The 25,240-nt window shown below is 39.9% G+C and overlaps 1 protein-coding gene and 1 pseudogene across 3 annotated transcripts in view; one reads left to right on the plus strand and one right to left on the minus strand.

Annotated features, from left to right (window-relative positions):
- The window catches only part of MRPL47 (mitochondrial ribosomal protein L47), a 35,568-nt gene that overhangs the window by 5,115 nt on the left and 5,213 nt on the right, over positions 1–25,240 (plus strand). For all 3 annotated transcript variants that reach the window (XM_043594851.1, XM_043594852.1, XM_043594854.1), the window contains exons 4-5: positions 16,971–17,067; positions 22,760–22,890. In XM_043594851.1, coding sequence (XP_043450786.1) covers positions 16,971–17,067; positions 22,760–22,890 — 228 coding nt within the window. The remainder of the gene's footprint in view (positions 1–16,970; positions 17,068–22,759; positions 22,891–25,240) is intronic.
- On the minus strand, positions 22,268–22,621 carry LOC122491705 (annotated as a pseudogene).

The following is a 25,240-nucleotide window of genomic DNA, read 5'->3' on the forward strand; positions in this document are numbered from 1 at the left end:
TCACAGTTCATGAGGTTCATTTGGTGTGGTTTGTGAGATTGAGCCCTACATAGGGCTCTGCTGCTGACAGCATGGAGCCTGCTCACGATTCCCTGTCCCTCTCTGTGCTCCTCCACAACGTGTGCACACACACTCGTCTTTCTCAAAATAAATAAACATTTTTTTTTAATAGAATAAAAATAGGGGCATCTGGGTGGCTCCGTTGGTTAAGTGTCCTACTCTTGGTTTCAGCTCAGGTCATGATCTCGCAGTTTTGTGAGTTTCAGCCCCATATTGGGCTGTGCATTGATGATGTGGAGCCTGCTTGGATTCTCTCTGTCTCTGCCTCTCTCTCTACTCCTCCCCTACTCATGCTGTCTCTATCTCTCAAAATAAATAAGTAAACTTTAATAAATAAATAAGTTATTTTATCAGCAAAAATGGGTTTATTTGGGAATTAGACACTTGTAATTAAGGACAAGCAAGCTGTGGCAAAACCATAGACAAATCCAACAAAGGAATATTTTTTTATGGAGAAGGAAGAGGAGGTTGGAAGGGATTGTTTTGAATAAAAGTGTTGTACAAAAGCAGGAGTTCAGAGTGATGATGGTTACTCATTGGCTGAGTTTCAGAGGTAGTCAATTTCTTGTAGATGGCCTTGTTTATCTTTCCCTTTGGGGCCTGTAATTGATGATTCTTTCCTGTTGAGTCTTCTATTAGGGATCTGTAATTGACAGTTTTTCCTGTAATTGACATGGAATGGTATGGCTTCCCTTCTAGGATCTCCAGTCTACTTTAGTGAGGTTTCTTTTTATTAATTTTCACATTCCCCTCCTTTTTTTTTTTTTCAATTTTTTTCACATTTATTTATTTTGGAGAGAGAAAGAGTGTGAGTAGGAGAGGGACAGATAGAGAGGGAGACACAGAAGCCAAAGCAGGCTCCAGGCTCTGAGTTGTCAGCACAGGGCCCGAATTCACAAACTGCAAGATCATGACCTGAGCTGAAGTCGGATGCTAACTGACTGAGTCACCCAGGTGCCCCTCACATTTCCCCCTTTTGATCAAGATCTCTCCTTGAAAGCAGTGCTGAGGAAGAGTCCGTTTTTCTATATTTAGTGGTTTTTTCCTTCAGTGTCAGGAAGAACCTTTCCTGGTTGTCATGTCCTACCTTGGAGGGAAGGTGCCTAATCGTTGGAAACCACTTCAGATCACATTTAAGTAACAGGAAGATTAGGAGGGAGAATTCTTAGGCACTTCCCATCTAAAGTTTGTATTTTCTCTAGGTCCCAACTGTTGGCGATCATCTCCTTATTGGGTGCATCATTTTCTTTTTTTAAATTTCCAGTATAATTAACTTAGTGTTATATTAGTTTCAGGTATACAATACCTGATTGACCCAGTTACTCAGTGCTCTTCACCATAAGTGTACTCTTACTAATCTTCACCTGTTTCACCCATCTCAGTGCCTACCTACCCTCTGGTAACCATCAGTTTGTTCTCTAAGACTCTCTTTTTTTGTTTCTTTTATACTTTGTTTCTTAAATTCCACATATGAATGAAATCGTACGCTATTTGTCATTCTCTGACTTATTTCATTTTATTTTATTTTATTTATTTATTTTTTTAATTTTTTTTTTTTCAACGTTTATTTACTTTTGGGACAGAGAGAGACAGAGCATGAACGGGGGAGGGGCAGAGAGAGAGGGAGACTCAGAATCTGAAACAGGCTCCAGGCTCTGAGCCATCAGCCCAGAGCCTGACGCGGGGCTCGAACTCACAGACCGCGAGATTGTGACCTGGCTGAAGTCGGACGCTTAACCGACTGTGCCACCCAGGCGCCCCTTATTTCATTTTAACATTGTACCCTCTAGATCCATCCGTGTTGTTGCAAATGTCAAGATTTCATTCTTTATGACTAATATTCTAGTGTACGTATATACCACATCTTCTTTATCCATTCTTCTATTGACGGATACTTGGGTTGCTTCCATACTTTGGCTATTGTAAATAATGCTGCAGTAAACATGGTGCATATATCTTTTCAAGTTAGTGTTTTAGTATTTTTTATTTATTTTTTTAAACATTTATTCATTTTTGAGAGAGACAGAGTGTGAGTGGGGGAGGGGTAGAGAGAGACACACACAAAATCCGAAGCAGGCTCCAGGCTCCAAGCAGTTGTCACAGAGCCTGATATGGCGCTTGAACTCACAAACGGTGAGATCATGACCTGAGCCAAAGTCAGACACTTAACTGACTGAGCCACCCAGGTGCCCCAATGTTTTAGTATTCTTTGGGTAAATACCTAATAGTGGGATTACTGGATCATTTGGTAATTCTATTTTTAATTTTTTGAGGAACCTCCATGCTGTTTTCTACAGTGGCTGTACCAGTTTACATTCCCACCAACAGTACACAAGAGTTCCTTTTTCTCCACATCCTCGCCAATACCTGTTTCCTGTGTTTTTTATTTTAGCCATTCTGATAGGTGTGAAATAAGGCCTCATTTTGATTTTGATTTGCATTCCCCTGATGATGAGTAATGTTGAGCATCTTTTCATGTGTCTGTTGGCCATCTGTGTGTGTGCTCTTTGGGAAAATGTCTGCTAATGCCTTCTGTTTATTTTTTAATTGGGTTATTTGTGGGTTTTTTTAGTGTTGAGTTCTATAAGTTCTGGATATATTTTGGATACTGATGTTTTATCAGATATGTTATTTGCAAACATCTTCTCCCATTATAACTGTGTTGTCTTTTTGTTTTCTTGATTATTTCCTTTGCGGTGTGGAAGCTTTTTATTGTGAGTAGTCCCAATAGTTTATTTTTGCTTTTGTTTCCTTTACCTCGGGAGATCTATCTAGAAAAATACTGTTAATAGCTGATATCAAAGAAATTGCTGCATATACCCTCTTCTAGGATTTTTATGGTTTCGGGTCTCTCATTTAGGTCTTTAATACACTTTGAGTTTATTTTTGTGTATTGTGTAAGAAAGCAGTCCAGTTTCATTCTTTTGCATGTAGCAGTCCAGTTTTCCCGACACCATTTGTTGAAGGTTGAAGAGACTGTCTTTCCCACTGTATAGTCTTGCCTCCTTTGTCAAAGATTAATTGACCAGATAATGGTGGGTTTATTTTTGAGCTCTCTATTCTGTTCTGTTGATCTATGTGTCTCTTTTTGCATCAGTACCATACTCTCTTGATTACTACAGGTTTGTAATACAACTTGAAATCTGGGATTGTGATACCTCCAGTTTTGTTCTTTTTCAAGATTGCTTTGGCTATTGAGAGTCTTTGTGGTTTCATATGAATTTTAGGAGTGTTTATTCTGGTTCTGTGAAAAATGCTGTTGGTATTTTGATAGGGACTGAATTAAATCTATAGATTGCTTTGGGTAGTATGGCCATTTGAATAATATTTGTTCTCCAGTCCATGAGCGTGGAATATCTTTTTGTTTGAATCATCTTCAGTTTCATTCATCAATGTTTTAATTTTCAGAGTACAGATCTTTCACCTCCTTGGTTAAGTTTATTCCTAGGTACCTTACTATTTTTGGTGCAGTTATAAATGGGATTGTTTTCTTAATTTCTCTTTCTGTTGCTTCATTATTAGTGTATAAAAATACAACAGATTTCTGTGGATTGATTTTGTATCCTGTGACCTTACTGAATTCATTTGTCAATTCTAGCAGTTTTTTTGGTAGAGTCTTTAGCATTTTCTATATATAGTATCAAGTCATATGCAAATAGCAAAAGTTTTATTTTTTCCTTACCAATTTCGATGCCTTTTATTTCTTTTTGTTCTCTGATTGCTGTAGCTAGGACTTCCTCATACTATGTTGAATAAAAGTGATGAGAATGGACATCCTTGTCTTGTTCCTGATCTTAGGGGAAAAGCTCTCAGTTTTTCACCATTGAGTATAATGTTAGCTGTGGGTTTTTCATATATGGCCTTTTTTATGTTGAAATATAGTCCCTCTAAATCTACTTTGTTGAGGTTTTTTATCATGAATAGATGTTGTATTTTGTCAGGTGCTTTTTCTGCATCTATTCAAATGATCATTGGGTTTTTCTTTTTTCTCTTGTTGCTGTGATGTATCACATTGATTGGTGATCTTTGAACCACCCTTGCAGCCCAAGAATAAATCCTACTTGGTCATGGTGAATTATTGTTTTTAATGTATTGTTGGATTTGTTTCACTAGTATTTTGTTGAGGATTTTTGCATTATGTTCTTTGGAGCTATTGGCCTGGAGTTTTGTAGTGTCTTTATTTAGTTTTGGTACTGCTGGCCTCATAGAATGAATTTGGAAGCTTTCTTTCCTTTTCTATTGTTTGGAATAGTTTGAGAAGAATAAGTATTAACTCTTTTGTAAAAAGTGTTTGATAGAATTCTCCTGTGAAGCCATCCGGTCCTTTAGTTTTGTTTGTTGGGAATTTTTTGATTACTGCTTCAATTTCATTGCTGGTAATTGGTCTGTTCAAGTTGTCTATTTCTTCCTGATTCTGTTTTGGGAGGTTATATGTTTCTAGGAATTCATTTTTTCTAGGTTGTCCAATTTGTTTTGGCATATAATTTTTCATAATATTCTCTTATAATCCTTGTTATTTCTGTGTTGTCAGTTATTTCTCCTCTTTCTGATTTTGAGTTCTTTCTCTCTCTCTCTCTCATTTTTTTTTAATGAGCCTGGCTAAAGTTTTATTAATTTTATTGATCTTTTCAAAGAACCAGCTCCTAGTTTCATTGAGCTGTTCTATTGTTTTTGTTTCTGTTTCATTGATCTCTGCTCTAATCTTTATTCCTTCCTTCTTCCTACTGGCTTTGGGTTGTTTGTTCTTTTTCTAACTCCTTTAGGTGTAAGGTTAGGTTGTGTATTTGAGATTTTTCTTGCTTATTAATATAGGCCTGTATTGCTATAAATTCCCCTCTTAGAACTACTTTTGCTGCATCCCAGTGATTTCAGAGTGTCGTGTCTTCATTTTCATTTATCTCCATGTATTTTATTTCCTTTTTGATTTCTTGGTTGACCCATTCATTGTGTTCATTGGATTTTTTTGTCCCCATTCACTGTTTTTAAAAAAAATTTTTTTTTAATGTTTATTTATTTTTGAGAGAGAGAGCACGAGCGGAGGAGGGGCAGAGAGAGAGAGAGAGGGAGACACAGAATCCAAAGCAGGCTTCAGGCTCTGAGCTGTCAGCATAGAGCCTGATGCAGGGCTTGAACTCACGAACTTGCTAGATCATGACCTGAGCTGAAATCAGAACGCTTAACCTACTGATCCAACCAAGCGCCCCATCCCATATTCATTGTTTAGTAGCATGTTATTTAACCTCCATGTATTTGTGTTCTTTCCAGATTTTTCTTGTAGTTGATTTCTGGTTTCATAGCATTGTGGTCAGAAAAGATGCATAGTATGGCTTTGAATTTTTTGAATTTGTTAGGACTTCTTTTGTGCCCTAACATGTGGTCTACTCTGGAGAATGTTCTTTTCTACACTTGAAAAGACTGTGTATTCTGCTGTTTTAGGATGGAATATTCTGACTATATCTTTTAGATCCATCTGGTTCCGTGTGTCATTCAGAGCCACTGTTTCCTTGTTGATTTTCTGTTTAGATGATCTATCCATTGATATAAGTGGGGTATTAAAGTCCCCTGCTATTATTGTATTATTGTTGATTATTTCCTTTATGTTTGTTATTAGCTGGTTTAGGTTTTTAGGTGCATAAATACAATTGTTACGTATTCTTGTTGGATTTTTCCCTTTATGATTATATAGCATCCTTCCTTGTCTCTTGTTACAGTCTTTGTTTTAAAATCCATTTTGTCCAGGGGCGCCTGGGTGGCGCAGTCGGTTAAGCGTCCGACTTCAGCCAGGTCAGTATCTCGCGGTCCGGGAGTTCGAGCCCCGCATCGGGCTCTGGGCTGATGGCTCAGAGCCTGGAGCCTGTTTCCGATTCTGTGTCTCCCTCTCTCTCTGCCCCTCCCCCGTTCATGCTCTGTCTCTCTCTGTCCCAAAAATAAATAAACGTTGAAAAAAAATTAAAAATAAATAAATAAATAAATCCATTTTGTCCATTGTAAGTATTGCTACCCCAGGTTTCCTTTCACTGCTGTTTGCAGATAAATGCTTTTCCATCCCTCTACTTTGAATCTGCATGTGTGTTTAGGTCGGAAATGAGTCTTGTGTAGGCAGCATATAGATGGATCTTGCTTTTTTTATCCATTCCATCGCCTTATGTCTTTTGATTTGGTGTTTAGTCCATTTAAATTCAAAGTAGTTATTGATAGGCATGTAACCATTTTGTTATTGTTTTATGATTATTTTTGTCCTTCTCTGTTCCTTCTCTTGCTCTCTTACAGTTTGCTGGCTTTCTTTAGGAATATACTTGGATTCCTTTCTCATTTTTTATATATCTATTACCAGTTTTGATTTGTGATTACTATAAGGTTTATATATAACATTTTGTGCATATAGCAGTCTGCATTAAGTTAATGGTCGCTTGAGTTTGGAACCCATCCTAAAATCACTAAATTTTTACTCCTCTCCCCCTCACATTTTAGGTATATAGTGTCCTACTTTACATCCTTTTATTTTGTAAAATCCTTGATTGATTTTTATAGATATACTTAATTTTATTGCTCTTTGCTTCCTACTTTCCTTTGGTCTTTCCTTTCTACTCAGAGTCCTCTTTAACATTTCTTATAAAGCTGGTTTAGTGATGAATTCCTTTAGCTTTTGTCTGGGAAACTCTTTATCTCTCCTGTTATTCTGAGTGATAGCCTTCCTGAATGTTAGAGTATTCTTTGTTGCAGGTTTTTTTCTTTCAGCACTTAATATATATCATGCCACTCCCTTCTGGCCTAGAAAGTTTCTGTTGACAATCAACTGATAGCCTTAGGGGATTCCCCTTGTATGTAACAGTTTTCTTTTGCTACTTTTAAAATTGTTCACTACTTTTTGCCCTTTGAATTACTAAGTGTCTTGGTGTGTCCTTCCTTGGGTTGATTTTGTTGGGAGTGCTCTGTGCCTCCTGGATTTCTGTTTCCTTTCTCAGATTCGGGAAGTTTTCAGCTATTATTTCTTCACAAAACTCTTCTGCCCCCTTTTCTCTCTCTTCCCCTTCTGGGATCTCTATAATGCTAATGTTATTATGTTTGATGGTGTTGCTGAGTTCTCTAAGCCTATTTAAAAAATTTCTTTAAATTATTTTTTTTCTCTCTCCCATTCAGCAAGATTGCTTTCCATTACTCTGCACCCCAGGTTGTTGATCCATACTTCTGCTTCCTCTAGTCTAGCATTTATTCTATTTAATGTATTTTTTATGTGTGTTTTTTTTAAGTTTATTTATTTATTTATTTTTAGAGAGAGAGATTGAGATTGTGCACGCGTGAGTGGGGGATTGGCAGAGAGAGAGTGGGAGAGAGAGAGAATCCCAAGAAGACTCTGCACTGTCAGTGCAGAGCCCAACCTGGGGCTCAAACTCAAAGACCCGAGCTGAGATCAAGAGTTGGACGCTTAACCAACTGAGCCATCCAGGCACCCCTGTTTAGTGTATTTTTAATATAAGTTATTGAGTTATATTTTCTGTCTCTTTGTTGAGGGTCTCACCAAGGTCCTCCACTCTTTTCTCAAGTCCAGGGAGTATCTTTATGACTATTAGTTTAAATTCTTTGTCACGAATATTGCTTACTTCCATTCCGTTTAGGTCTCTTGCTGTGATTTTGTCCTGTTCTTTCACTTGGGACATATTCCTCTGTCTCCTCATTTTGTCTAACTCTTTTCATCTGTTTCTATGTGCTGGGAAAGTCAGCTATCTCTCCTGCTCTCGAAAGTAGTGGTCTTATGAAGAAGAGGTCCTAAAGTGCCCTGCACTTCACCCGAACCTGGTGCTTCAGGGGTGTTTCCTACGTGTGTGGCATGCACCTTACTCTTGTGGCTGAAGTGTGTCTGCCTTGTCGGTCATTCACAACAGTTCTCTGCATGTTGCAGGCAGGGTTTTGTTCCTGTGTTGTTAGTGGGCCTGTCTGGGGTAACCTTAGCTTGAGTTGGGTCAGGCTAGGTGTTTGCCAGAGTTGCAGTTGCACTGAACTGTAGGGTATTCTCTGTGTTGTCCTCTAAGAAGCTTTCATTGTCGGACAAGGCCTGCAGTCACACCAGATGTCTGCCCCCAGTCCACTGCTGGGACCACAGTGGAACTAGTGTGTGCGGTTATCTTCCTCTTTCCCCGGGACAGGAATCAATTTGGGGTGATGCTAACCCATCAGGGCTGCTTGCACACTGCCAGGCTTGTGGTGTCACTTTGGATGGACGCCTACTGAGAGAGAGTTGGAGCGAGTCCACAGAGGAACACAGGGTGCACAGTGATAGCAGGGTTTGCTCAGGTCTGCTATAGGAAGAAGCTGGGTTGGAGGGGTAGATCTGCAAAAGTGGTTGGGGGCCAGGCACACTGTCAGTGAGCTAGGTAGAGACTATTTGCACTGCATTGGTTCCCACGGGTGTCTGTATCTAGGCTGGGGAGTGGGGGAAGGAGATGGTGCCCACCAATTCCTTTGTTCCTGGAGAAGTCTCCCTAAGACTTGCCCCTCCAGCATAGGCCCCCAAATTAGCAAACAAATCTCCTTGTACACCCCAGGCGTCTTTCAAACTGGTGCTCTGTGCTGAATCTCAGCGGGGCTATTTGTTCTCTTGTCTCTTTAAGGATGGGGACTCAGTTTCCTCTTGGCCTTCTACTCTACCTGACCCAAGCCTGCTGATTTTTAAAGTTCTAAGTGTTAAACCCCCGTGACAACAAGAACTCAAGAAATTAAGCCCCTCTAGTTTTCAAAGGGAGAATTATGGGATGGGAATTTTATGTCCTGGGAATTTATCTTCCCAGTGCTGGTCCTGCATGCCTGGGGTGCCTGGTGTGGGGTCTGCTCCTCTCTCCTCTCTTCTGTGCCCACCCTGTCCGTCTTACAGACGGTCCTGTGTTTGTTTGGCTCTCTACTATGTCTCCATCCTTCCTACCCTCTTCGGTGTGGCCTCTTCTCTACGTTTAGCTGTGAAAAAGTCTATTATGCCAGTCTTTGGGTCATTTTCTGGGTTACTTACACTGAGGTGGGTGTTATCTAGGTGTGTCCATGGGATGAGGTGAGCCTGGGATCCTTCTACTCTGCCATCTTCCATGTGTCTGGGTGCATCGTTTTTACAGAAGTGTAACAGGAAACAAAGTATAAAAATTTTAAGTAATTATATGAAACACAAGAAGTAACATAATTCAAAATTGTTTTATGGTTCTAAATAAGACCTTAGGTCTGAAAGTAGTCAGCTGAAAATATTTATTGGCACTTTCTCCAACTTATAGGAGAAAGTTCTCCATACAGAGGCAAACTCCATCCCAGAGTCATGTATGCCTCCTGCAAGTCCCCACTTAAAGTGGCCGTGAAAGCAAAATAGGGGACTCTGCAAGAGCTCATTGGAAGAATTGATCAAGTGCATTTTGGAAGATACAGTGTAGGTATACACATGAAGCAATAGTTAATGAGCTTTTGCAAAAAATAGCAAAACTTCAGAGATGTATTAAAACAGTATTATCTCAAAAGAACTATTTGAAAATAGACATTATCCAGGGGTGCCTGGGTGGCTTAGTTGGATAAGCATCTGACTTCAACTCAGGTCATGATCTCACGGTTCGTGGGTTCGAGCCCCATGTCGGGCTCTGTGCTGGCAGCTCAGAGCCTGGATCCTGCTTCCAATTCTGTGTATCCCTCTCTATCTCTGCCCCCTCCCACTCATACTCTGTCTCTCTCTCAAAAATAAATGTTAAAAAAAAAAAAGAAAAGAAAATAGACATTATCCAGTGATACAACCTGTAAGGTTGCATATTCAGAGACTGTGAATTTGGATAAGAATCCAGAATCAGATAATAGGTTAGATGAAAGACTTTTGGAATTCTGAACCTTCTAACCCTTCAGAAAAAGCAAGTGAAAAAGTAGTTCATCACAAGATCATGATGAAGTTGTTTCTGAAAGCCCATAATGAGAAGAAAAGATGTTGCCCCCTTTCGCAAGCATTTGGGAAATGCACATAAGGGTGTTTTCTTTCCACACTCAGCTAAAGAGTTGGGAGAAGCAAACAGGAAAAGGTATGCAGGCCTGGTCTGGACATGTTGATAAAGCTGTCTTGTCATTTCTGCTTCAATTCCAGGAAATATTTACTTTCAGGTCACTAGATGGTATGCAGGTCCAGTCAGGGTTTAGTGATTTCTTTAGATGTGTCATATGAATCCAGGATTCTATTCCTTGGAGTTTGGTGGCACGAGGGTTAGTTAGCAGTTTCTCATGCAGGTACGTACCTTCCCAGCAAGGTTGAAGAGAGTAGTTTTGGAGTTTGGAGAGTAGTTTTAGTCTTTTTCAGTAGATGAAATCTCCAGGTTGCAAAGTGTGATGCTTAAGGTTGCCATCTCCAGGGAGTGCACTGTGAAAAGATGGCTCTAACAAAGCATAGTTAGTTTTAATGGAAGTAATTGGGCCTTTACAATATTGACGTCTGTCTTCCTTCTGTCAGCTCTGGGTCACAGGAGGCAGGGGCCAACTACAGTGGATGTTCTGTGACTATCCCATGGGATGAAAGCTTATGAATTTCAAAGGGGGTAGATTTGAGATTTAGAAAGACTAATAGCAGTGCTTTTGGCCAGGGTATTTGGAGGGTCTCTACAAATTTTGCCCAATTGAGTCTTAATAGTGCTGTTAGTACATTCAACTACCCCAAGGTTTGAGGACGATATGCACAATAAAAGTGTTATAAAACCAGCCAAACAGCACAGACTGGTTGAAGCACCTAATCAGTAAAGTGCATTCACCAATCATTGTGGAGTTCAAGAGGGTTTCCCCAGGTAGGGATAATCTTTTTCTAACAGAATTTTAGCCACAGAAGAAGCATGAACCTATCTACAAGAGAAAGCTTTGGTGAGTGAGAAAACATACAAACCATGACTAAAACATATATACATCCATGAAACGGGGGAACTGTATGAAATTCATTTGTGTGAACAGGTTTCTTTGTATTGTATTTTGGTGGGACAAGGGAGGTAGGCACTTTTTGTTACCTTATTAACATTTCCCCACCAATATTGGTTCATGAATGCTATCATGTGAGTAGATACTGTTTATGCATATACAGTGGTAATTGGGAATTTTAGATTTTCTGGTAGGGCAGGATTGTTACTTGATCCAAACCAGAGTTCTCTCTTTCTTATGGAACAATTAATTAGATTTCCAATATTGTTATTCCCTCTCTGAGGCAATTGTTGGGTATTTCTGATCATTTTTTTTCCAAATTACTGTTTGGGAGAACATCCCTTTGGACCATGACAGAGGTTTGGCTCCTGGTTTCCTTGAGAGCAGCGTTTTAGGCAGAAATATCAGTGAGGTGGTTTCCTTTGGCCTCTAGGAAGTTAAGTCTGGAATCCCCTGGAATATTAATAATAGCCAGAGCTTTATATGTAAGTGATGAATCATTAAATTCTCTTCTTTTTATTTTATTTAAAAAAAATTTTTTGAGGGGCGCCTGGGTGGCTTGGTCAGTTAAGCGTCCGACTTCGGCTCAGGTCATGATCTCACAGTCCGTGAGTTCGAGCCCCACGTCGGGCTCTGTGCTGACAGCTTAGAGCCTGGAGCCTGTTTCAGATTCTGTGTCTCCCTCTCTGTCTGCCCCTCCCCTGTTCATGCTCTGTCTCTCTCTGTCTCAAAAATAAATAAACATTAAAAAAAAATTTTTGTTTTTTAAATTTTTTAACGTTTATTTATTTTTTAAATTTTTTTTTTTTCAACGTTTATTTATTTTTGGGACAGAGAGAGACAGAGCATGAACGGGGGAGGGGCAGAGAGAGAGGGAGACACAGAATCAGAAACAGGCTCCAGGCTCCGAGCCATCAGCCCAGAGCCCGACGCGGGGCTCCAACTCACGGACCGCGAGATCGTGACCTGGCTGAAGTCGGACGCTTAACCGACTGCGCCCCCCAGGCGCCCCAACGTTTATTTATTTTTGAGAGAGAGAAAGAGAGAGCACGAAGAGGAGAGGGAGATACAGAATCCAAAGCAGGCTCCAGGCTCTGAGCTGTCAGCATAGAGCCCGATGCAGGGCTTGAACTCACAAATTCAAAGTCGGTCACTTAACCGACTGAGCCAACCGGGGGGGGCCCTACTAAATTCTACTCTTGAAACCAAAAAAAAATAAAATAAAATAATAGCCAGAACAGCCAGTAAAAGTATGGCATATTGGGACGCCTGGGTGGCTCAGTCGGTTAAGTGTCTGACTTCGGCTCAGGTCATGATCTCGTGGTTCGTGGGTTCAAGGCCACGTCAGGCTCTATGCCATTAGCTCAGAGCCTGGAGCCTGCTTCAGATTCTGTGTCTCCTCCTTTCTCTGCGCCTCTCATGCTCATGCTGTCTCTCTCTCTCAGTGATAAATAAACGTTAAAAAAATTTTTTTAAGTATGACATCTAGTAAATTGTGGACATACGAGTCATTTTTAATTTTATCCCCATTAGATGTAAGGAAACCTTGTTTCCATAATATTCCAAACTCATCAGCTACTCTAAAGGCATACCAGCCATTGGCATAAATGTTTGTGGTTTTGTCCTTGGCCACAATACAAGGATAGTAAAGGGGATCATATTACTATTTCTTTAGTGGTCTTAACTAAAAGGGTGGTGGCAGGAATGGCTCTGAGACAAGGGGGACTCCTGTGCCCCAGGGTGTAGTTGGTAGGTATAATGCCCTGTGTGTTGATGATGGTCCCCATGTTTTTGGGTGAGTACTCCCCCAAGGGCATTCCCTTCCCTCTTATCTAAGAGGAAAAAGGAAAGTTGATAATTAGCATTCCAGAGGGCAGGAGGCATTTATTAGGCTCTTCTTTAAAGTTCCCAAAGGCTATGTCTTCCCATCCTTTCCAAATAATAAGGTCAGTCTTGTCATTTTTTAGTAAAGCATATATAGAGTTAGAGCAGTAAGAAGTTTGGAATCTCATTTTCAACAGTAGCAAGTAAGTCCAAGAGAACCTCATAATTGGCACTTAGTTGTAGGTTTGGGGAAGTTCAAGATGTCTTGAAGTCTACCTGAATCCAGATGTCCTTGTTCCAAGATCAGGTGCCCTAAGTATCAAACCTGAGTTTGAGCAAACTGCAATTTTTCTTTGGTGAGTTTATGTCCCTAAAGCCAAAACTTGTAACAGGTAGATGCTATTTTCCTGTGAAGAGTTTTGAGAAGGGAAGCAAGGAGGCAAGTAATCTACATATTTTAATAAAGTAGAGCCTCCAGAAAACTCTGTCATCCACATCAGTTTTTAAGGTTTCTAAAAGTAAGGACTTTCTAGTCCTGGAGCTTTATTGTCCAGTTGTATTTTCCATTCTTCCCAAGTGCAAGTTTGGCTATCCTCATCAACTGAAATACTAAAATATGCACTGCATAGATCAGTTGTGGTGAAAATTTTGCTTTCAGTAGGATTGGGTGTCAGTAACATGGGGGGAGGGGTTAGGAACAAGATGCCAAAGGATAACAATGTTATTTATTATTTGGAGGTCCTGGACAAACCGCCATCCTCAGCCATTGGGTTTTCTTATAGGTAAAATTAGAGGTATTACAGGAACTAGTGTAGTCTTTTATTATGGGCTTGGTGCCTTGCAAGGCTTCTTTATAGGATATTCATTAATTCTGGGGACAGGTTTTGAGGGATCTGTTTGAATCTTGATGGGAGATGAACTGTGGATTCTACCAATATCAGTTGGAGACCTTGCCCCTAAAGAGAACGGTAACGGATCCAATAGGGACAAATGATCAGTGTTCCCGGACTTCAGCTATAGTGCTGTCAGAGATGGAGCAAAAAAAGATGTCAAAGGGCTATTTTTTAAATTAATTATTATTTATTTATTTTTTTTTTAGAGAGAGAGAGAGTGCAGTGAGCGAGGGGCAGAGAGAGGGAGAGAGAAGGGGTTCAAGGGTTCAACCGAAGCAGGGCTCATGTTTTTACCCAAAGCAGGGCTTGAGCTCACCCAGTGTAGGTAGGGCTCAAACGCACGAACCGTGAGATCATGGCCTGAGCCAAAGTCAGATGCTTAACCTACTGAGCCACCCAGGCACCCCAAAGAGCCATTTAATTTATCTGATTGGCTATTTTCATTACTGCTGTCAAATTCTAGAATTATTTCCCCATTTTGGAAGAAAGGAATTCTGGTATGGTATTTTTCTGAGAGATCTTCACCCAATAGGGGCAGAGGAACTGAGGAGAAAGAGTTCTGTCTCTCAAAGTGCCTAGACAAAAGAGAAGAGGTTCAGAGGCAGGAACCTGTTGAGGTCTGTTAAAGACCCCTAGTATTTGAACTGTTTTATTAGTACTCTGAGACAGAGGCTCCTTTATAGCGGTGGGAGATGGGATGCACTTAACACTGTAGCTCTCATGTCAGTAGAGACAGAGTGAGATTCATTCCCAATCTGGACAGTGATTTCTCTCAGCTGATAGGGTTTGTTTGGAGTGTACTGTTTTTAAAATTGGGAAATTTAACACAAAAATAAGGATTTCTGGTTCCTCTTAAATAATCAGAAGTGCACTCTGGCAACACTGGACCTGCCTTCCTGCATTGTAACAACTGGCTGCTGTATATAGCAACTGCCCCATCTAAATGGAGCCATACAGACCACTTTTTACCCATCTGTTCCTTCAGTGAGCCCACCTCACTTACAATTGTTTATCTGTCTAGGCAATGTAGTAGACATTTAAAGTTGTATCCCCTGATTTAAAGGTTATTTATCTTTCATGGCAGATTAAATAATTGTAAAATACTTATTAAAACCATTAATATTATTGGCTTACTCACGTGACAAATTAAGAAATATGTATTTGGTCTTTGTCTCCAATTCCTTGACACATAGCTCCTAAATCTCTTGGAATTTCCCAAGAGGAGTGTCTTTTGTTCTAATTCAGCAACTTCTAGTGGGTCCTCCCTCTGGTAGCTTCAGGACAGAGGCTAGTCGCCACAAAGACTTGAGGCATGATTGGAGGGTGGGGCTTTCAGCCTCATCACCACCCTCATCTCTGGTGAGAGGAGATGGACTGGGATTGACTTTAACCAGAATCATGATTTAGTCAATTGTGCTTATGTATGAAACCTCCATAAAAATCCCTGAATAACTGGGTTTGAAGAGCTTCTAAGTTGGTGAACACATGGAGGTGCTGTTAGGGTAACATACCCTGAAAAGGCAGGGTCGCTATTCACCCCTTCCACACACCATGCCGTATGCATCTCTTCTGTTTGGCTGCTTCTGAGTTGTATCCTTTATAATAAACCAGTTCTATTAAATTATCAAACCAGAGGAGGAGGGATCATTGGAAACCGAATTTATAGTTGTTAGTCAAATGTATGCAGGCTTTGGAACTTGCTATTGGCATGTGAAGTGGGGGGACAGTTTTGTGGGACTGTACCCTTCAGTCTGTAATCTGGCACCACAGGTACTCAGTGTCAGAGTGCTGGAGAAGTGGTGTTGAAAAGTCAACGTGTATTGGGGCGCCTGGGTGGCGCAGTCGGTTAAGCGTCCGACTTCAGCCAGGTCACGATCTCGCGGTCCGTGAGTTCGAGCCCCGCGTCGGGCTCTGGGCTGATGGCTCGGAGCCTGGAGCCTGTTTCCGATTCTGTGTCTCCCTCTCTCTCTGCCCCTCCCCCGTTCATGCTCTGTCTCTCTCTGTCCCAAAAATAAATAAAAATGTAAAAAAAAAAAAAAAAAAAAGTCAACGTGTATTTGGCATCAGGATGGAAAAAAAACCTTTCATTTGGTGTCAGAAGTGTTATGTGTAGAACAGCACAGATTCATTGTAGAAAAATTAGTTGTATGAAAGCACTGTTACCATGGGTTACTGGTGAAGGGATAGGTAGGGCTGTTCAGTATTCATCTTGGCTAAAACCTATTTATCTTCTGATTTTATCTCCTTCCCCAAAATTGTCTTCCTCCATAACTTAAAATACCCCAGTGCTTTTGTGTCATTTTCAGTGCCCTTGACATTTATTTCCTTTCCTTTCTTCCAGCTCTAATTCTCAAACATTTATTCACAAAACTTACCCCACTTTACCTTTGCCACTTTAGTACCTTTGGTTATGTTTGCTTTGGTTTCCTTTCCAGCCTAACAAAACCCATCTTTCTGAAGCTTGCTTTGATCATCCTGGCTAGAAGAGATGTTCTCACCTCTCCCACATAAATCTTCCCTCTCTCGTGTGTACCACTCAGTACACCACATCACACTACATTTTCTGAGGCAGCCTAATGAAGTAGAAATAAAAAGAATATTGCACACAGGGAGTCCAGATTATGAATCTTGAATTAGTTATGTGCCCCAGAATACTTTACTTCTGTCACCCTTACTTTCTTCTTTGACAAAGTAGAGGGGCGCCTGGGTAGCTCAGTTGGTTGAATGTTCAACCCTTGATTTTGGCTCAGGTCATGATGTCATGGTCATGGGATAGAGCCCCAAATCTGTCTCTGCGCTGAGCATGGAGCCTGCTTAAGATTCTCTCTCTTCCTCTCCCTCTGCCCTTCTCTCCAACCGCCTCTCTAAAATTAAAAAAAAAAAAAAAAAAAAAGAGTGGAAATAGTACCAACTCCAAAGGGTTGATGTGAGAATTAGATGAGGTAATATATATAAAGCGCTTATTAGCACATTGCGTGGCATGTAATAGGCAGTAAGTGAATGTTACCGTCCATCTTCTCTCTCCAGTTGGAGTGTAGGGATTATTTTTTATATTTTATGTAACTCTCTTGGCACTTAATACAGTATGTGGCACATGGAAAATTTACTGAACAAATGAGTAAGAATTCATACAGCTCTGTTTAAACGATAATTCTTTGTAATGATGTTCTGTATATTGAGATTTCTAAAGGATTTTTGAGTACAGATCATTAGTTTTGATGTCAAAAACCATAGCCTTAATGTAATCATAGAATGGCATCACAAGCTTTGTGTTCTTTGACACAGGTATGTCCTACTGAAAGAAAGAAACATGCTCTTAACTTTAGAGCAGGAGGCCAAGCGGCAGAGGTTGCCAATGCCAAGTCCGGAGCGGTTAGAAAAGGTAACGTTTGTGGAGGCTAGAGACTATTGTGTGGGATAAAGGCCAAAACATGTAAGTCTATGGTTCCTGTATTTCTTGGCAAGTAGATTTCTTTTTTAAAGTTTCTGCTTGATGTTTAGTAAATGTACAGAGTTGTGCAACATCACTATTGTAGAATATCTCCATCACTCCAAAATGAAGTGTGATGCCAATCTGTAGTCCCTCCCCATTCCCATCTGCAACCCTCAACAGATGTGTGGACATGGGCTTTTATTTCTCTTGGGTACATAGATAGGAGTGAAATTGCTGGGTCATATGGTAAATCTATGTTTAACATTTTGGGAAACAGCCCAACTGTTCTTTAAAGTAGCTGCACCATTTTAAATTGCTGGTTTCAGTTTAGCCACTGCCCTACCAACCAGGTCAAAGTTTTGAGTGCATTTTTTTTTTTTAATTGTAGTAAAAAACACATAACATAAAACTTACCTTCTCAAATCATTTTTAACAGTATAGTTTAGTAGTATTAAGTACATTCACATTGTTGTGAAAAGGTCAACTATTGCTCAAATTAGGTTTTCTTCATCATTAAAAAAAAAATCCCCTTAGGTTCATGATTTCCACTCCTACAGGTAATTATTTGTATATGTTTCCTGTTTATCCAGCAGAATTTTTTTCTGCGTGTAGAAGTGTGGCTAATTATTTTTATTTACATAATAGAATTATTACATAATTATGTAATACATAATTTATCTAATTTGGTTATAAACTCTTAAAAACTCTCCTGACATTTGTACTTTCACTTACCTAGTATATCCTGGGTACTTTTCCCTTTCAGTATATGTAGATCTGCCTTTTCTTTTTCAAGGCTGTACACATTTTTTTTTAAATGTTTGTTTATTTATTTTGAGAGAGACAGTGCATGCGAGTGTGGGGGGAGGGGCACAGGGAGAGTATGAGAATCCCAAGCAAGCCAGACGTGGAGCTCAATCTCACGACCATGAGATGAGACCATGACTTGAGCCGAAATCAAGAGTTGGACACTTAACCAACTGAGCCACCCGGGCATCCCAATGGCTGTACATGTTTAAGCTATTTCTTCCATGTAGAAGTTTTGTGTTTTATTTAGTTGAATTTCTCAAGGTTTTTTGCCTGGATTGCTTACGAAGTTAATTCTTTGTTGATGTTTCTGTGCCATCGTAAATAGAACTCAGCTTTTTACCTAACCTCAGCTGCTTCACGTTCGTTCATTTCCCCACGCTACTCACAGCCGTTATTGCCACACTGCCTCTGAGAGGGGCGGACCTAATATCCCTGCAGAGAGTCAAAGAATGTAGGGAGTAAAGTTTTAGTTATTTAGCCTCACTAGGAAGAAGTTATTCTGACTTAATGAAAATTGAATTCCATAGCATATTTATTTTTATTTGAAACTTTATTTTGACACAACATGAGATTGACAGAAAAGTTAAGAGAATAGTACAAAGGTACCTTTCACCCAGTTTCCCTAAGTGAATATTTTACCCATTTGCTTTATCCTTCTCTGCCTCCTTCTCTAAATAACACACTTTTTCTTCAGAAGTTTAAGAGTCAGTTATATACATCCATAAATAATTAAGTATATGTTGTGAAAAAAACAAGAATATTTCCTTACATAACCACTGTACAACTTTCAAAATCAGGAAATTGATATAATACTATTATCTAATCTGCAGATCTATTTCATCAGTTATCCGGGCGTTGTCCTCTAATTTATAGCAAAATAAAATTCTGGATCATTTTCCAGTTGTTATCTCGTTAGTCTTCTTTAATCTGGATACTCAGTCTTTCTTTGTGTATCAGAACATTGATTTTTTTGAAGAGTGTAGGCCAATTTGGGTTTGTTTAATGTTTCTCATTATAATTATGATGATTGGCGGAAGTATCATAGAAGTGATACAGTTTTCTTCACAGTACCTAATATTAGGAGGCACAGGATGTGGATTTGTTTTGTTACCGGTGTTCACATCAATAATTTTTTAGTGTGGGGTGCCTGGTGGCTCAGTTGGTTAAGAATCCGACTTTGGCTCAAGTCATGATCTCGCGGTTTGTGAGTTTGAGCCCCACGTCAGGCTCTGTGCTGACAGCTCAGAGCCTGGAGCCTGCTTCAGATTCTGTGTCTCCCCCCTCTGTGCCCCTCCCATGCTCACGCTCTGTCTCTTTCTGTCTCAGTAATAAATAAACATTAAAAAATTTTTTGTTTAAATAATTTTTTAGTGTGATGTCTGCCAGGTTTCTCCACAGTGTATATAGTTACTAATTTTTCTTTGTATTGAGATCATATATAAACATCCTGTAATTTCTCAAACTTGCACTCACTGGGTTTAACATCTATTGATTAGTTATTACTACAATGTTTGCTAAATGGGCATTTTTTTCATCCCATGATTCATTCTACATTTATTGGTTAGCTTTCTTATGTAAGGAATGGCTTTCCCTTCACTTTCTTCTATCCTATTGCTGTGGACTCAGGGATTTCAGGGTTTTTTTTTGTTTTTTTTTTAATTTTTTTTTTCAACGTTTTTTATTTATTTTTGGGACAGAGAGAGACAGAGCATGAACAGGGAAGGGGCAGAGAGAGAGGGAGACACAGAATCGGAAACAGGCTCCAGGCTCCGAGCCATCAGCCCAGAGCCCGACGCGGGGCTCGAACTCACGGACCGCGAGATCGTGACCTGGCTGAAGTCGGACGCTTAACCGACTGCGCCACCCAGGGGCCCCAGGGATTTCAGTTTTATTCAGTGAGTTATAATTCTTGAATACCTTCATCCCAGGTTTAAAGACCAGTGTGGATTCCTTCAGGCTCGCCCCTGTGTTCTCATCACTTTTATGAGGCATAGCAAGTTGTCCTGGATTCATTTTGTACGTTTCCTGCCCCATCCCTGGAATCAGCCATTTTATAGAGGAATACCCTGATTCCTTTTAATGACAAATGATATATTTAGAAACTAAGACCTGATGATTGCCACATAACATTTATAAAGCATTGAGATTTTATTTTCAGGATATTTGCTAATTCTGCTATTAAGGAAAGCTATGGATAGCGCATTGTTTATTTGTTGAATAAGCTTTTGTTAGAATGGTGCTGTTGTAAGACTTTTAAACTTCAGTAATAGATTACCCCATCTCCCTGCTATAAAAAAATACATTTCAGAAGTGAGCTTCATCCCCATAGGTCATATATATTGTACTTTCTGGATTAGTAAATTCCAAAAATAATGAAAGCTTTCTCCAGATAAACTGAACATGATCGTAATTTTTTTTCAGTTTTTTTTTTTAATGTTTATTTATTTATTTTTTTGATAGAGACAGACAGACAACATGAGCAGGGTAGGGCAGACAGAGAGGGAGACAGAGAATTCCAAGCAGGCTCCAGGATCTGAGCTGTCAGCACAGAGCCCAATGTGGGGCTTCAACTCACAGACTGCAAGATCATGACCTGAGCCAAAGTCAGATGCTTAACCAACTGAGCCACCCAGGCGCCCCAATCATGATTTTTTTTTTTAAGCCTCAAATGTATGCATCTTCTCAGTTTTGTGACATACTACTAAGGAAAATTTATCAAGAAAAAAAGCTAAAAAGAATCCTTCTCAAGATATAAATTGAAGGTGTGGAAGTGTGTAAGGACATTCTTGGCTCTGGAAGAGTTAAGCTGAAAGGAAAGAAAGCTCTCCAAGGTTGGCTTGTTTTGAATAAAGTGCATCTAATTGATATTTCTGGTTTTCCTTCTCATCTGGAGGCATGAGCATGAGTAATCGGGTATGATTTCCGTTAGGAGCCCCAGCAGCAACCTTGCATGGGCAAACCCTAATGTAGTCGGTGAACAGCCAGGCTCACTAGGTTCCTAAGGGCTACACGGCACTTCACTCTTCTAAGTTTGTCTGTCTTCCAAATAGGATTCACCATTCTCACCCATCTTTTATTTCTCAGGGGTTTTGTAGAAATTCATTCAGTTAAGAGGAGGTACGTGTGGATTCAGCTGCTCAGTGTGGCTTTGATTGAAGTAGGGGAGAGCAGATACATAGAGTGTGAGCTGCGTATACAGGTTATGAGGTAGTCTATCTAAATTTGTGGCTTTCACATCTCTTTTGGATGCTGCAGCTACCTGGAAGTTTAGCTTTATAATCTAATCTGCCACCCTGTTTTTGAGGGCTCTTAAAAGAAACAAATGTGTGTATACAGTATTTCTATTTGTTATGATGCTCACAGGTAATACACATAACCGAAAAAATGCCTCAGTATTTAGAGCTATGAAAAAATTTAGCTCATCTGTCATTAGAGTCCCCAAAGATGAATATTTATTTATAAAGAATATATTTTGCCCTGCTAATATATTACTGTATACATTTTAAACTTCAATAGAAATGTTAAAAGAAAGAGATAAAAATAAATAGGGGTTCCAGTAGGATCTTCTTGCATCTTGATGGATCATTGGAAAGTAGGATCAGGGTAGACTGATATTCCATTCTCTGTAATAGCAGCAGCTGCCAATCAAGTAGGAACATCTGTGTCGGGGCACCTGGGTGGCTCAGTTTGTTAAGTGTCCAACTCTTGATCTCAGGTCATGATCTCACGGGTTCGTGGGATCGAGCCTTGTGTCAGGCTCTACACTGACGCCATGGAGCCTGCTTGGGATTCTCTCCCTCTCTCTGCCTCTCTCTCTCTCTCTCCTGCTCACTGTCCCTCTCTCAAAAATAAAAAACATCCAAAAATAATTTTTTTAATGAATTTTAGTTTTTCCACACCACAAGGCATTTGTGCCAAGGTGGCTAATGTGGGTTGACATCAAGGAATCCCTCCTCCTGGAAGCCAGGAGGAAGTTTCTCAAAACTAGAAGGGAAAGGTGTTTTTTCCCCTTGTATCAGTCTAGCTTTGGAGATACTCTGTTAGTGACATATGCCCTCCCTCAAAACAACAATGAAGTGTTCTTTGTGCTAACAACATAGCTTAAAAAAAAAAGTAAAACACGGGGCACCTGGGTGGCTTATTTGGTTAAGCGTCCGACTTCCACTCAGGTCATGATCTCATGGTCCACAAGTTCAAGCCCCGCATTGGGTTCTGTGTTGACAGCTCAGAGCCTGGAGCCTGCTTCCGATTCCCTCTTTATCTGCCTCTCCCCTGCTCATGCTCTCTCTTTCTCTCAAAAATAAATATTAAAAAAAATTTTTTTTTAAGTAGAAGACAATTCTGCATTTTTATAAAACTTGATAAATAGTATTTCAAACTGTACAGTCACCAGAAGTACACAGTTATCAAAAATCACACACTTCACTTGGCATCTCCAACACCCTCAGCTTTCTGTGCCTGGTCTGTTTTGGCGTCTCTGTTTTCTATAGGGCCATCCCCATCCTTGCCAGCATCAGCTTTCCCCTTTTTCCCTTTGGGTACCCTTCTCTCCCTTTTGTGCAGGGGCCTTTTTAGGTTTGGGCTCTGGCTTTGGAGGAGCAGGTTTAGCAGGAAATCTTGCACATCTTCTCTGTGGCTCATCCTTCACCTTGGCTTTATGTCCTTTAGCATCCCCTTCATTCTTTCTCTTGGGCATGGTGGCTACTGTGGCAGGACATAGGCACTGGATGTGGGGATTCAGTGGAGCACAAACTTTGGTGGGGCCCAGGGTCCTTCTCCCCACCTTTCTGTTGTAGGTGATTGTTGAAATTGTATCTTCCTAATCTCTTACCAGGTAATAGATTCCATGGATGCCTTAGATAAAGTTGTCCAGGAAAGAGAGGATGCCCTAAGACTTCTTCAGACTGGTCAAGAAAAAGCTAGACCTGGTGCCTGGAGAAGAGACATCTTTGGAAGAATCATCTGGTACATAGTTTCCACTGTGGTTTTTCTAAGATGAGAGTGGAAATCTCATGCCCCATTCTCCTGTCTGGTATCTTTTACAAAAACTCTTATATGAAATTTATTACAGATGTATCTAATGTAAACAGAAGTCTCCAGACCCCTTTGGAACCCCAAGATATGAATGAAGGTAGCTTTATTTGGTAGCCCAGGCACCCCATTCTCATGATTCAATTATTTTTAGTTTTTTTTTTACTTTTTAATTTTTTTTTATCTATTTATTTTTGAGTGAGAGACAGAGTACAACAGGGGAGGGACACAGAGAGAGGGAGGCATAGAATCTGAAGCAGGCTCCAGGCTCTGAGCTGTCAGCACAGAACCCAATGTAGGGCTTGAACTCACAAGCTGTGAGATCATGACCTGAGCCAAAGTCGGATGCCCAACCAGCTGAGCCACCCAGGTGCCCCTGTAGGTTCTTTATAACAGTGGTGCTTAATCTTCTGTCAATCATGTGACCTTTTGGGAATCTGGTGAAAGTTATAGATCTTTTACCCAGAGAAATGTACATATGCACATAGAATTATAGAGCATTAATAAACACCATGAAGCTAATTTTAGGACATGCACCTGCCCATTAAGAACTTGAGATTAGGAGTGCCTGGGTGGTGGCTCAGTTGGTTAAGCTGCCGACTTCGGCTCAGGTCATAATCTCATGATTCGTGAATTTGAGCCCCGTGTCGGGCTCTGTGCTGACAGCTCAGAGCCTAGAGCCTACGTGGGATTCTGTGTCTCCCTCTCTCTCTGCCCTTCCCCAGCTCACGCTCTGTCTCTCTCTCAAAAATAAACAATAAAAAATTTTTTTTAATTAAAAAAAAGAACTTGAGATTAAAAAAAAGTTCTCAAAAAAAAAAAAGAGTTTTCAGGGAATAAGGCCACATGAACCCTTTTCAAAAAAAGCATTGCTGCCATATCAGGATAAGCCCTAGTTCAAACTATGAAACTGTTTATTTTCATTAGTCTTTCCACCTTTTGTCCCCTGAGTCTAGCTCCCGAAGTCCTGTCAGACCCTGGGAAAGGATCTGATAATAAACATTCAAACTGAGGTATAAATAAATGAGGAGACCCAGTGTAGTCTCTGTCTTCAGGGCTTTATTTACATTTGGGTTGAGCTGCTAAAAGGAAGCATACTTAGTAGAATTTTTAATGTTGGTCAGCAAAAGAGGCATAGCAAAATAAGAGACCCTCCCTGTACTCTTGAAATTATACCACATAGTAGTGCTTATTCATTTGATAGGCTCTTTTTTTTTTTTTTTTTAAAGAGAGAGTGCACAAGTTGGAGGGAGGGGCAGAGAGAGAGAGTAAGAGAGAGAGAGAGAGAGAGGGAGAGAGAATCTCAAGCAGGTTCCCCGGGCTCCATGGAGCCCGACCTGGGGCTTAATCTCACAACCCTGGGATCGTGACCAGAGCCGAAATCAAGAGTTGGACGCTCATCTGACTGAATCACCCAGGCGTACCTGGTAGTCTTTTTTAATTGAGTTTGCAGTAATAGGGCTGCTTGGAGCAAACTGTAGGGGAGTAGCTGTATGTCTGTAATGGTATAATCCAGTACAGAAAAGAGAAATTACCAAAATGTCTAACTAGAAACTTTATTTTCTAATTTTTATTTGGATTAATACAATTGAGGTCAGTTAAGGAAGGGTGAGAATAGAGGAGAGAATCTGTATGAGTGCTAATCTCTTCCAGGTTTTTAAAATTTTGCTTTTTAACTTTTCCAGAGCTAAACAAAGTAGTAATTATATCATCTTTCCAACATAGCTTATTAACTCAAACATTAATTCCAGTACCTTTTCCCTAATTTTTTATTCCATGTTATAATATTTAAGGTAGCCTTTTAAATACAGAGCTCCTTCTTAAAAACATTTCATCTAAATTTTTTTTTCTGTCAAAAGAACATGTGGCAGTAATATCAGAGATTACTTTTTGGACACGTCATGCCCTTGTCTATTGAGGAGTAGTAGATTGTCATCCTGATGAACTGAGGGAAATATAGTACCGTTATCTATCCTGCTTAAAGCAGTGGTCCAAATTTCTTGTGGCACTGTCACATTATATAGTAAAGGCTGAAATTTTTATAAAGAGATTGGAACTTTGGCTTCTAATATTACAGATTAATCCTGGATTTAACCAATCAGAAAAGACTGGTTAAATGGCCTGAAATTAATCCTTTTGTTAACTTTTTTCATTGAAGTACTTTCAAATGAATGTTATATATAGTATGAATTCACAACTTTCTTTTTCCCGCTCAACATTATGATTTTTTAGGTTTCATTGTGTTGAGATAAATGTAGATACCTACATCAGTTGGTGCAATTTA

This window comes from Prionailurus bengalensis, chromosome C2 (genome assembly GCF_016509475.1).
Source record: "Prionailurus bengalensis isolate Pbe53 chromosome C2, Fcat_Pben_1.1_paternal_pri, whole genome shotgun sequence".
Classification (NCBI taxonomy): domain Eukaryota; kingdom Metazoa; phylum Chordata; class Mammalia; order Carnivora; family Felidae; genus Prionailurus; species Prionailurus bengalensis.